The 13,791-nt window shown below is 36.6% G+C and overlaps 1 protein-coding gene across 1 annotated transcript in view; it reads right to left on the bottom strand.

The window, feature by feature from the left end:
* Window positions 1-13,791, bottom strand: part of LOC134211928 (sarcoplasmic calcium-binding protein 1-like) — a 50,690-nt gene that overhangs the window by 21,981 nt on the left and 14,918 nt on the right. Inside the window, exons 3-4 of the mRNA XM_062689338.1 lie at window positions 13,169-13,335; window positions 529-609 (exon numbers count right to left, since the gene is read on the bottom strand). Of these exons, the coding sequence (XP_062545322.1) occupies window positions 529-609; window positions 13,169-13,335 (248 nt within the window). The remainder of the gene's footprint in view (window positions 1-528; window positions 610-13,168; window positions 13,336-13,791) is intronic.

Raw genomic sequence — 13,791 nt, 5'->3', positions numbered from 1 at the left:
ACAGTTAAATTATTTGTTTCTCAGAGACTCTGTGCGAAAACCGCGTAAATTGATTTATTTTTAGCTGTGATACATTGTAAATGATAAAAGAGAACCAAGTCTGCCCAGTCTCCCCTACAGATTGGGTTCGAGTTTCGAACATGAATAAATGGCAAACATCGCTCAACTCCAATATTGAGCTAGAGGAAAGAGCTCTACCTGCGGTTTTCATCGCTGTTGTTACCATTCAAATGTTAACTTTGCTGTTTGAACAGTTGTAATGGTGCACGTCGACACCTTATAAAATTTTCTGCGCGGCCACTGACCTACGAAAACAATATCAGGCACGCGGCGTCGTCGGCACGGAAATGTTCTTACCGTGGCGCGATGCCGCTCGCGCGCGCCATACCACCGTTGAATGACGAAAATGCTACAATTTATTTTCATAGCTAGATCGAGCTCGCATGGGCAGAAATAAATTCAAAACGGTTAACTCATATAAATAAAGTGCCGGCATTGCAGACTGTTGTTCTTCCGGAGAGTACTTACCTTGGGGAAATCGGCATAAGACTTTCCAACGCAGGTAGATTTCACGGCATCTTTGAACTCGTCGGTTGTGATTTTACCGTCCTGTTTCAATGAAAAGATAATATTTATTAATTGTTTCTGAACGTGGTTCAAATTATAAGATTATAGTGGTTTTTGGCTCATTCCTACCAGTAATTTTATGTAATACAAATGTTAATATAAATGTTTATTTCCATTGAACAGCAAAACTTAAGAAATTTTGTAATTCAACAAGAACGTATAATGTCATGACTTTTAACAACAAACGATGCATCAAAAGTAATCTACTTTTAAAAAAACATATATTCAGAATTCAAGCAAACTGTGCGTGATCAAAGTAGTCCAAACAATGTGCGCTGACCCCATACTGTTTGGTGAATTTGAATAAAAAAATAAACTAAAATAAACCATGCAGTATCCGAGCCACAATGCCTCTCTGCTTAGTATCAATGGCAAAGTAACACCATTTTCATGTGTACACGGTGTTGAATTCTGTATATTGAATTAACGGTTAATATATGCCATTTTCGGTCCACCCAGGGTTGCGATTTCGGTTTACTTTTCGCGCAACGGGTTGGTGTTGAAGAAACACTAAAAATGTTCGATTAAATGCAATCTGTTGCATACAGTCAAAATATTGCGCATACCTCGGTTGCCTAAGTTCCTACAGCCATAAAGACAGTAGTGCGTTCATAAAAAAATGTTTATTGAAAATCTACCAATTTTATTTCGATTTATGTAAATTATGAAAAGTCTAAAAAATACGTTTTATTTGAAAAAGACCTATTTGACGCTTGATTTCCACATCACTATCGTTTACGTTCTGTGTGTAAAATCGATATTTTTATTACGTTTCTTTTAGCATGTTGAAGAGATAATAATTAATAAAACAAATGTCAATAAAATAAAAAATTTCAATAAAAATTTTTTTTTTTAATAAAATAAAAACCAAAATTACAAGTTCTTCTTTAATATTCATATAAAAAATAAATGTGTACTTGAATCTATGAAAACATTGTGAATTGAAATGAGAGATGCTATTCTCTTTTTTTTCGGACATTGTTTTCCATGGGTCATCTCTTATTGCATTGAAATGATATATTCCCCGTCGGTGGATTGATCAGAATACTCTGCTTTTATGTGGATTCAATTAAAGTTTAGTACATCTCATACCGCATACACACCTGCATACCTATAGTTGTTTGATGTTTACAATCTGGGTGATTCAAAGGTGATTTCCAGAGCAAACCAGAAAAATGCTTTCACCCATCATCACAACCGAGCGTGTAGGTGAAATTGGAAATGAAAGATAAACAATGGGGGTTTGGTTTTTTTTTGCAGCTCATGTGCCCCCATTCTCACGATAATGGTGGCAGAATCCCGGCTCTATCCGAGATGAAATCGCGACAGTTGCATCCGAGTTCGCGGAAAGGTAACAATGTTTGTCTTCTGATTTGATTTCTGGTTTCTGGTTAATAAGCAATTTCATTGGAAATGTTCACTATGCAATGCTTTTTGAATCAGAGTTTGCTGCCAGCGAATCTTACTGTGCAATAGTCGAAATTTTTTTTTTTTTTTTTTTATTTTTTTTTTTAACTAATTTTATTTGCTAATTATCTAATACATGCATTCATCTCTTAGACTAGGTGTTCCGTGTTTTCTTAACACTATCATCCTTATTTGCTATGTTACCCTTTTTAGTTATTATTAATACATTTCAATTGCCTCTGGCAGTTAGAATTTTTCCTCTGGTTGAATTGAACCATGTAGGAATTACAATGTTTTCAACTTAAACTAAACTTAACCTATTTTATACTAAGGGTACAAGGAGTTAATCGTTGCAATAGAAGATTGCAACGATTTTTTATCTAAAATTGAAATTATTTTGTTGGACATTTGTTGCAATGTCTCAATATTAGAAATTCTATGAAGTTCATTGGTACTATACCACGGAGGCAACTTCAGAATCATTTTCAAAATTTTATTTTGAATCCTCTGGAGTGTCTTCTTTCTGGTATTGCAGCAACTAGCCCATATTGGCACAGCATACAACATGGCAGGTCTAAAAATTTGTTTGTAAATCAAAAGTTTGTTCTTAAGACAAAGTTTTGATTTTCTGTTTATAAGTGGATATAGACACTTAATATATTTGTTACATTTGGCTTGAAGGCCTTCAATGTGATTTTTAAAAGTTAATTTTTGATCTAGCAGAAGTCCTAAATATTTAGCTTCGCTAGACCAATTAATTGGAACCCCATTCATAGTGACAGTATGTCTGCTAGAAGGTTTCAAATAAGAAGCTCTCGGCTTATGTGGGAAAATTATAAGCTGAGTTTTGGAAGCATTCGGGGAAATTTTCCATTTTTGCAAGTAAGTGGAGAAAATATCCAAACTTTTGCAATCTGCTACAATGACACGAAGGCTTCGCCCTTTGGCTGAAAGGCCCGTGTCATCTGCAAACAAAGATTTTTGACACCTGGTGGTAAATCAGGTAAGTCAGAAGTAAAAATGTTATACAAAATGGGCCCCAGTATGCTGCCTTGGGGACACTAGCTCTTACAGGTAATCTATCAGATTTAGAATTCTGATAGTTTACCTGCAGTGAGCGATCTGATAAATAATTTTGGATCAGTTTAATGATGTACAGAGGAAAATTAAAATTCATCAATTTTACAATCAAACCTTCATGCCAAACACTGTCAAATGCTTTCTCTATATCAAGAAGAGCAACTCCAGTCGAATATCCTTCAGATTTGTTGAGCCGAATTAAGTTCGTAACTCTTAATAACTGATGAGTGGTTGAATGCCCATGGCGAAAACCAAATTGCTCATCAGCAAAATAGAATTGTCATTAATATGAACCATCATTCTATTTAAAATAATCTTTTCAAACAGTTTGCTTATTGAAGAAAGCAAACTGATTGAGCGATAACTAGAAGCCTCAGCTGGATTTTTGTCCGGCTTCAAAATTGGAACAACTTTGGCGTTTTCCATTTATCTGGAAAGTATGCCAATTGAAAACATTTGTTAAATAAATTAACCAAAAGGATAAAGAGCTCTCAGGAAGTTTTTGATAAGTATGTAGAAAATACCATCATCACCTGGGGCTTTCATATTTTTTAAATTTTCTAGTAATAGATCTCACTTCATCCAAATTGGTTCCCAACGAAGGGCCAAAAACATTCTCTTGATTGAGAATGTCTTTGTATCTCCGTGTAACCTGATCCTCAATTGGACTAGCGAGACCTAGACTAAAATTATGGGCACTCTCGAACTGCTGAGCAAGTTTTTGAGCCTTTTCGCCATTTGTTAATATTATTTGCCTCTTTAAGCGCTGGAAATGGCTTTTGAGGTTTTAAGAATTTTGTTAATTTCAAAAGGGTTTCGAACTGGGATCCAACTTCGAGACATTATTCTCAAAGTTGGTATTTCTCAGAATAGCGAAACGTGTTTTAATTGCATTTTGCAAATCTCGCCAAATAACTTTCAACGCGGGATCGCGAGTTCTTTGGTATTGCCTTCTTCTCACATTTTTAAGACGGAGCAGTAACTGAAGATCGTGGTAAATAATAATGGAGTTGAATTTATTTTAAATTTTAGGAATTGCAATGCCTCTGGTTTCGACAAATAAATTTGTCAAAGATACGGGAGCATTATCAATATCATTTTTGGTATCGAGAGGAATATCAACATCAAAATTCCTATCGATATACGTTTTGAGAAATCCCAATCAGCTCTATGATAATTAAAAGTAGAGCTGATTGGATTATAAATGGCTTCTTGTGAGATTTCAAATGTCACAGGAAGGTGATCAGAGTCAAAGTCAGCATGAGTTACCAATTGGCCACACAGCTGACTTGAATCCGTTAAAACTAAATCAATTGTAGAAGGATTTCGACTGGAAGAAAAACAAGTTGGTCCATTGGGATATTGAATAGTATAATATCCCGCAGAACAATCTTCAAATAAAATTTTACCATTGGAATTGCTTTGAGCATTATTCCATGAACGGTGTTTGGCATTGAAGTCACCAATTACGAAGAATTTTGATTTGTTGCGAGTCAGAATTTGAAGATCAGCTTTCAACAAATTCTTTTGCTGCCCATTGCATTGAAAAGGCAAGTAGGCTGCAATGAAGGAAAATTGTCCAAAATTTGTTTCAACAGAAACTCCCAAGGTTTCAAAACTTTGGTTTCAAACGAAGAAAATAATTTATGTTTGATACGTCTATTAATGACAATGGCGACCCCACCACAGGCGCTGTCAAGACGATCATTTCTGTAGATAAAATAGTTTGGATCTCTTTTAATGGAGAGTCCTGGTTTTAAATACGTTTCAGTTATAATGGCAATATGCTTATTATGAACTGAAAGGAAGTTGAATAATTCATCTTCCTTACCCTTTAGAGAGCGGGCATTCCAATTTAGAACTTTCACACAATTATTTAGATCCATTAAAACGGAGTCCGATAACAATTTTTTGTGTGTACTTTATACCAACCTGAACAGCTTCGGATATGGTATTTGCTTTGAACATTGCATCAATCATGTAATGCAATTGTTCAGTTAAAAAATCAAAATCGGAAGCAGTCATGCTACCTGAATCGGCAACATGACCATTATTTTCTTTTGGGACATGGGTATAAAACCTCATTTTGAGAAGAGAAATTTGGTCTACCAGCAGCGATGTTTGCATACGTAGGTACATTGGAAAAATTGGAATTTACTGAAGTGCTTGCTACCCGTTGACGAGCGGCAAAATTTGTTTGTGAATTGTGGTGGGTATGAATTGCTCGACCGGTAACCGGTTTCGAAATTTGAGCGTTTGAAAATTTCTACCCGTCGAATCTGGGATCCGATTGAATTTCCCGTCATCAGTTTTGCACGGGAAGTCAAAGATTGTTTGCGTGAAGGGAATTCCCAGAAATTGGATTTATGATTGCCCCACAGTTTGCGCACTTAAATTTATTGGAATCTTCTCTCACAGGACATGCGTCCTTGGCGTGAGAGGTTCCACCACAAATCATGCATTTAGCATCCATGTGACAATGTTTGGTTCCATGACCCTACTTTTGGCACTTACGGCACTGGGTAGGGTTTTGGAAATTTCCCCAGGCCTGCGGAAATGTTCCCATGTAACACGGACATGAGACATAATACAGGCCTTTTCCAAACTTTTCATATTATTTAGTTCACTTTTGTTAAAATGAACTAAATAAAATTCTTGAGAAATGCCCTCTGGGAAGTTCCAGAATGGGATTTCTTTTTTCATCTTAATTACTTGGACTGGTGAAAATCCAAGTAATTGAGAAATTTCAATTTTAATCTCATCCAGTGATTTGTCATCACTGGGAGACCTTTCAAGACGACTTTGAACAATCGCTCAGTTTTGTCGTCGTATGTGAAGAATTTATGGCGCTTCTCAGTTAAATAGTGAAGAAGACGTTTGCGATCGTCAAAGGATCCCGGCAAAACGCGGCAGTCACCCTTCCTAGCAATCTGAAATGAAACCTTGATCCCCTGAAGGTTACTCAAAATCTCATTCCGGAAGCCAGAAAACTCGGCAACAGATACCACAATTGGCGGAATCCTTTGCTTTTTCGCATGAATCGAATCACCTGGGCTAGAGGTAGATTCGATTTGCTCAATTTCATCATTAATCAAATCGAACTGATTGCTCAGTTCGATTGGAGAAGAATTATTTCCGATATTAGAGTTTGAAGGAATATCTGAATTCTCCAGCTTCCTTCTATTTTTTCCGCGCTTGGGCAGGACGGTCTTGAAACCTTGTTTCTTTGAAGGAAGTGGAGAATTCAGAGACTCCCCCTTCCTCTTGTTTTTGTTAATACTCATTGCTGAGCGTGGAGACGTGACCTTCTAAGAGGTTTTTTCCCAGAACGGTGTCCCTGCAGGATTACCACCGCTTGTCGGAATTTTACTTCCGCAAACGGGTCCAACGTAAAACGAAGGCACGGGTCCTTGCAAAGATCGTAACGGGATCAGTGGGTACAAATAGCGCTAAGAAGCACCTTTAAAATAAAATAGCTTCGGGTAGTATTAAAAACTTCCTTCCGCAAAGAGAGAAAGAACCGCACAGCACGAAAGCACGATGCGGTCTGAATAGTCGAAATGAACATGGAAACATATGACAATTCTATTTTTGCTGATGAGCAATTTGGTTTTCGCCATGGGCATTCAACCACCCATCAGTTATTAAGAGTTACGAACTTAATTCGGCTCAACAAATCTGAAGGATATTCGACTGGAGTTCTCGCTTAACTTTTCAAAAGGACCTAAGTAACATTTTTTTCATGAATTAATTTGAATAGCGCAATCAACAGAACAACATGAAAGCTATTGATTGCTGTATTCATATTAATTCATGAAAAATGTTACTTAGGTCCTTTTGAAAATTAAACGAGAGTTGCTCTTCTTGATATAGAGAAAGCATTTGATAGTGTTTGGCATGAATTGAATTGAATTGATGAATTTTAATTTTCCTCTGTACATCATTAAACTGATCCAAAATTATTTATCAGATCGCTCACTGCAGGTAAACTATCAGAATTCTAAATCTGATAGATTACCTGTAAGGGCTGGTGTCCCCCAAGGCAGCATACTGGGGCCCATATTGTATAACATTTTTACTTCTGACTTACCTGATTTACCACCAGGGTGTCAAAAATCTTTGTTTGCAGATGACACGGGCCTCTCAGCCAAAGGGCGAAGCCTTCGTGTCATTTGTAGTAGATTGCAAAAAAGTTTGGATATTTTCTCCACTTACTTGCAAAAATGGAAAATTTCCCCGAATGCTTTCAAAACTCAGCTTATAATTTTCCCACATAAGCCGAGAGCTTCTTATTTGAAACCTTCTAGCAGACATATTGTCACTATGAATGGGGTTCCAATTAATTGGTCTAGCGAAGCTAAATATTTAGGACTTCTGTTAGATCAAAAATTAACTTTTAAAAATCACATTGAAGGCCTTCAAGCCAAATGTAACAAATATATTAAGTGTCTATATCCACTTTATAACAGAAAATCAAAACTTTGTCTAAAGAACAAACTTTTGATTTACAAACAAATTTTTAGACCAGCCATGTTGTATGCTGTGCCAATATGGACTAGTTGCTGCAATACCAGAAAGAAGGCACTTCAGAGGATTCAAAATAAAATTCTGAAAATGATTCTGAAGTTGCCTCCGTGGTATAGTACCAATGAACTTCATAGAATTTCTAATATTGAGACATTGCAACAAATGTCCAACAAAATAATTTCCAATTTTAGACAAAGATCGTTGTAATCTTATATTGCAACGATTAACTCCTTGTACCCTTAGTATAAAATAGGTTAAGTTTAGTTTAAGTTGAAAACATTGTAATTCCTACATGGTTCAATTCAACCAGAGAAAAAAACATAAGACGAGTTTAGTATGTTTTTCTCAAAAGCTAGACGTGTTAAAAAATTCGAATACAATTCAGTAAAAAAATCTATTGAGTACAATGGAAATGGTGGAAAGAAGCGAAAAAATGCTGATTTCGTTGAACTGGAATTACAATTAAATCGTATGGGTGTCCGAGATTTAACGTGGACAGGCTTTATTACGAGAAATTCACAAGAGGTCAAAATTGCACTTTAGGGAGATAGATTCACTTATTTCCATAAATTCACATTTATTTGCATTCGTTTGAATGCATTGCAGCATTTTTTTAATTTCCAAGGGGGGGTGGGATTGAGAAAAAATCAATGTTTTTTTTACTAGCCCCGAAATACAATAGCCGATTGGACCAATTTTTAATAGCCAAAAATCAGGCAGGATTCAGAATCAGGATCGAAAAATCAGGCAGGATATAACACTATGGGTCTCCGAGCCTTCTATCAAAAGCTCGGATTTGTTGTGATCATATAGCCTTTACGTATACTTAGTATACGAGAAAGGCAAAAACATTGGATCGTAGTTCTGCTATGTTGAAATTTAATTGAATATAATAGCAAGATTTTGATCCTTCAACTATTTATATTCAAATAATTTAAATATTGCAAAACACTGAAGAAGTTTTCAAGTAGAAAACGAAATACGTATCTGTTAATACAAAGAGATAATAGTGGTTGTAAATGGAATAAATAGTGAAGTATTTTAACTCTGTAACATTTCCTCTAAGACGCTCAATAATAATTAATTGCAAAACGGGTGTTTACTGTCAAATTATTGTCAATATATGTCCAAATAAAATCAAATATGTATGAGAGGCTTTGGAACATTTTATCGAATAGCATTTAGTTGAATGGCGTTCGGTCTAATGACATTTCGTCGAAATGACATTTAGTCGAATAGACATTTTGTCAAATCAATATTTAGTCGAAAGGACTAAAATTTAGTTGAATGGAAATTTAGTCCAACGGACATTTTGGCGAATGGAAACTTAGTCGAAGGTTGAAAATTAATTACAGCATAGGTAATAGGTAATTAAAAAAAATATAGTCAATGGATTTTTTATTAAATTTGATTAAATATTCCATGGAACCCAAGATACGTGGATGAACTGATTGGAGGACAAGGAACTCGGTTGACGTGAAGAAGTCCAAACAGCAACGGAAGAAACGAATACGGAAGCTGATGAGGATTTTTAGCCTTAGCAAACGGAAACTTCTGGAGACCCTGGTGGAAAAACTAAAGAAAAACTGAAAACCGACAGAAAAAGCAAAATATTAGGTTTCGATGAAAAAAAAACCTTTCTTCTATTATTTTTTAAACAAAAGCTAAAATAACATGAGATCAATGTTATTTCACTTGTCATAACACGAGTTCATCACCACTTCGGTGGAATTAAATTGGATAGTAGGAACAAATTATACATTTCACTAAAATCTTAACATAATTTCCATATCGAAATGTTATTTAACCAATGCTTAGTCGACTTCGGGACATAACGTTGATTGACATTAAGTGGAATGACGTTTAGTCAAATGACATTTCGTCGAAAGGACGATGCAATGTACAAGCTTAATTTTGACCAAATGGCCATATGATCTAATGTTTATCCAACGTAATGTCTTTCCGTCCAAGTGTCATTCGACTAAAATTCTTTTGACCAAGTGGTATAGCTTCATCATTAGAATGGTTTTCCTATTAAATTTATTTTAAACTAAATGTCCATTCGGCCAAATGTCCATTCGACGTAATGTCCTTTCGATCAAATGACTTTCAACGAAATGATATAGATTCGATCTACATAAATCAAATATAATAATATCTATAAATTTGGTTTCCTTTAGTAAAAAATGCACATAATTTTGAATTTGATTGTCATAGAAAAATGAAGTTTTAAAAGGCGACACCAGCAAAAAGGTCTGTGGCATAAAGACGTCACTTAGGTCCTTTATTTTTTTGGTCTACCTGAATGATATCCATTCACTTTTGAAATACCTCAAACTTTCATTTGGAGGTGATTTAAAACTATAACTATTCACGATGCCCTATTCCTACAATCTCAGCTGGAGCGGTTCACTAATTGGTTAACCATATGGATTTGAACGCTGGTAAATGCTCAATAATTTCATTTTCCCGTCAACGCTCTTTGCTCGATTTTGATTACAAAGTTGGTGCTGTCAGCCTAAAAAGAGAAACAGTGAACAGATCTAGGAGTTCTGTTTGCTTCGAAGCTGAGTTTTAAGGATCACCTCAAAAGCCTACAAAACACTAGGTTTCATCTTCGAATTGCTAAAAATTTTAAAAACATTCAATGTCTCAAATCCCTGTATTGTTCACTTGTGAGATCGATTTTAGAATACTCGTGCATTGTTTGGTTTGGGCACCATACTATCTCAACAGTATTCAACGCATTGAAATTATTCAACGCATTTTTTTTCGTTTTGCTCAACGCCACCTACCATGGAATGATCCCTTCAATCTTCCCAGTTACGATGATCGTTGTAAGCTAATAGGAATGGACCTTTAAAGTGTGCGCCGCGATGATCCAAGGGGCTTTATGTCTCTGATCTTCTCAATTCCAAAGTTGATTGCCCAGGTCTTCTATCTAGTCTGAATTCAAATATTCCCCATAGACAGCTTCAAACAATTTTCTGTTTCTTCATGGTGCCCGCACAAAATACGGACATAATGAACCTCTTGCTGGTATGTGTAGGACGTTCAACGTTCAAACGTCATGATCTGACGCTGGTTAGCAAGAATGCGCTGGGTGCAGGAGTGCTTAGGCTACTCGCTCTGCAGTGCGGATATGACACGGTTTAGTCGGTCAGGACCAAAATTGGCTTCCTCGATGGGTACGTGGGTGCGATGAAAGCCGCGGCAGCTTCGGCGGAGAAGATATTACAAATGGAAGACAATTGGAAGACTGTTTGAGATGGTGATGTTGGGAACGGTGAACCCGATTCCAGCTCCATGGCTTGAAACTGACCAATTCATTAACATGTGTTCATGTTTTCTGTATTCGCCGAACAAGAGTTCTCAATCATTATTGATTTATTGGCATTTATCGGTGAGTACAACATCTAAAGCTCAAAGTAAGAGGGAGCGCAACAATGAAGAACAGTATGGATAGGTGTCACAAGCGAGCGACGAGTATGAAGCGAACAGAAATTGAAATTTTAGTAGAGGGCCAGTTGTGAGAACAGCATTGTTGAAATCGCTGTTATTCTGCCTAACGTCCACCCAGGAACGGCTTGGGTAGTAGCATGGTGACTACTCTTACCAAGACAGGCTGCCTGTCTTGGTAAGAGTAGTCACCATGCTACTACCCAAGCCGTTCCTGGGTGGACGTTAGGCAGAATAACAGCGATTTCAACAATGCTGTTCTCACAACTGGCCCTCTACTAAAATTTCAATTTCTGTTCGCTTCATACTCGTCGCTCGCTTGTGACACCTATCCATACTGTTCTTCATTGTTGCGCTCCCTCTTACTTTGAGCTTTAGATGTTGTACTAACCGATAAATGCCAATAAATCAATAATGATTGAGTCATGTACGGTGATCAAAAAACTTTCCCAATTAGAACAAGAGTTCTGCCACCGATTTACTTAGTGCCTCTGAATTCTCGCTTAACTTTTCAAAAGAACCTAAGCAACATTTTTTCATGAATTAATTCTTGAAAAGTTCAGCGAGGATTGCATCCTCTGCGAAAATTTCGCTGTATGGATCTGATCATGACGCGGCACATTGACCAGGCTCTTGAAAACCAAAAGAAAGCACAAACACTTGTGTTGCGTTATGGCTGCTCACAATGCGTTAGATAATTTAGTTCATGATCCGGTATTGTCATAAGTTCCGAAATGGATACACTGTAGAGATCTTGGCAGAGATGAGCTAATACGCACATGCGATGCGCCGATTGCTAGAAAGGTTCATCCCAGGAAAAGCCGTCCGTCAACGGACTGGTGGAATGCGGCACTAGCAGATATCAGGATAACTAGTCTAATGATTAAAAAGGATGCATCGAGCTTGTTCTCTAGAAGACAGAATTGATCAAAAAGTGGCATTCATGGTAGCCAGCAAAATTGTAAACTACGCGGTAGAGATCAAGCGTAGCAAATATACCGACTTGATTGTAAATGTAAACTATAAATTTATCTTTCCTCGTCAGACGTGAATGACCGTAAGGGGGTAAAACGTCAAAAAAAATATCTTGCCTCGTACGAGTTCATAAACGTAGTGTTAAGGGTGACGAACGTAATACTTGTTGGAGTGGTTAAAATGCGCCTAATCCTAAAGGGATACCGAACCCTTTACTCAATATAGCAATTAAACAATATAGAAATTAACTATCCGTAATATATGAAAGCGATAGAAACTGGTGCAACTGGCGAAACTGCCTCCAAAATCGTTTCTGGTTGCATAAAACTATGCTTTTTAATTAGGCGATGCCTATACGTACGAATTTCATCGCATATTAGTTCCGATAGTGCCTCAATATATTTTATACGAATTCAAACGTTATTGTATGCATGATTTTCGAGCGGTTTATTCTGTTATTTATTGCGATGTAACCTAGAATAGTAAAACCTGTTTGACAAAAAAATCGATTGATGTAAACGAAAGTGTCTGTTATAAACTCGCAAAATATCGCACATCCCCTGGCGAATAAATAACAAATCTGAAACATCGTCAATGACAACTCGTTTTTCTTTATATGTTAGATGTCAGATGATTTAAACTTGTGATTAATGGGACAACAGTTGCTGAGAGTGCACAAATTGAAGTAGTTGGTTTTTCTATGGATATTTTTCGACATTAATTAATATCTGATACTAATCCCAAAACATATTCATAAATTATGCCGAAAATGTTTAGATATCAGGTGCTTTGATTACCTGTTTATCCACATTAAATGTTATGAATTCATGTTATTCACCAAGCTGACAGTATATCTCTTATTTACTGGTAAAATATCGCTTCCTAAGGCAATCCTGGGGATCCTGGATTCTTACATCTGGGTCTCAAAAATTAAATTAGGTCATTACCTAATTTAATTTTTGAGACCCAGATGTAAGAACAGAAATGATTTCCTTAACAACCATGCGTCTCCATGGGCGTTATTTGTATATTACCTTCGTTTGAATGGCAGGAATGAGCCAAAAGGGATCACCGCACCACACCGTTTGCTTACCTTATCGAAATCGGCAAGGGCAGAAATCTCATCCCACAGCGCCTTCATGATGGTCCGGTATTCGTTCAGGCGTGCTGGGTTGATGGTGCCCTTGCCCTCCACGACGGTGGCACGCAGAGCCATGCATTGGAAGTCGTTGTTATCCAGGAAGCCATTGTTGTCAATATCTGACGGTTTATGGAAAGGGACAGAAGAGAAAGAAAGACGTTATAAATTAACAAGGCGCTACTAACGAGACATCAATGCACAGTGTTTACACACCGGACAAAGTTCGTGAATTGAATTAGCCGTGGAACTAATTGAGCAGTTTGAGCTAAACGATATGTATGTAAGCCCGACACCTGTTACAATGTGCTTGGACCTTTATGGTTTACGTTTGCTTGATCACATTATTACGACAAATCAGTATACTAATTTATTTATTTATAATGTATGATGAAATGTTTTTCATGAAAAGTGTGGTAAAAACAAAATTGTGGTCGTCCATTCGATTTAAACTTGTTACTTGAAGGAATGCGTTGAAATACAAGCAAAAAATTTGTAATGTACCTCAAATTAAATCCATTTCAACTGTAACTATCATGCTTCAAAGCAAGATTTCAAGCAGATCTACATGAAATTCC

Source organism: Armigeres subalbatus, chromosome 2 (genome assembly GCF_024139115.2).
Source record: "Armigeres subalbatus isolate Guangzhou_Male chromosome 2, GZ_Asu_2, whole genome shotgun sequence".
In the NCBI taxonomy this organism is placed as follows: domain Eukaryota; kingdom Metazoa; phylum Arthropoda; class Insecta; order Diptera; family Culicidae; genus Armigeres; species Armigeres subalbatus.
This window is presented reverse-complemented; position numbering and strand designations above follow the sequence as displayed.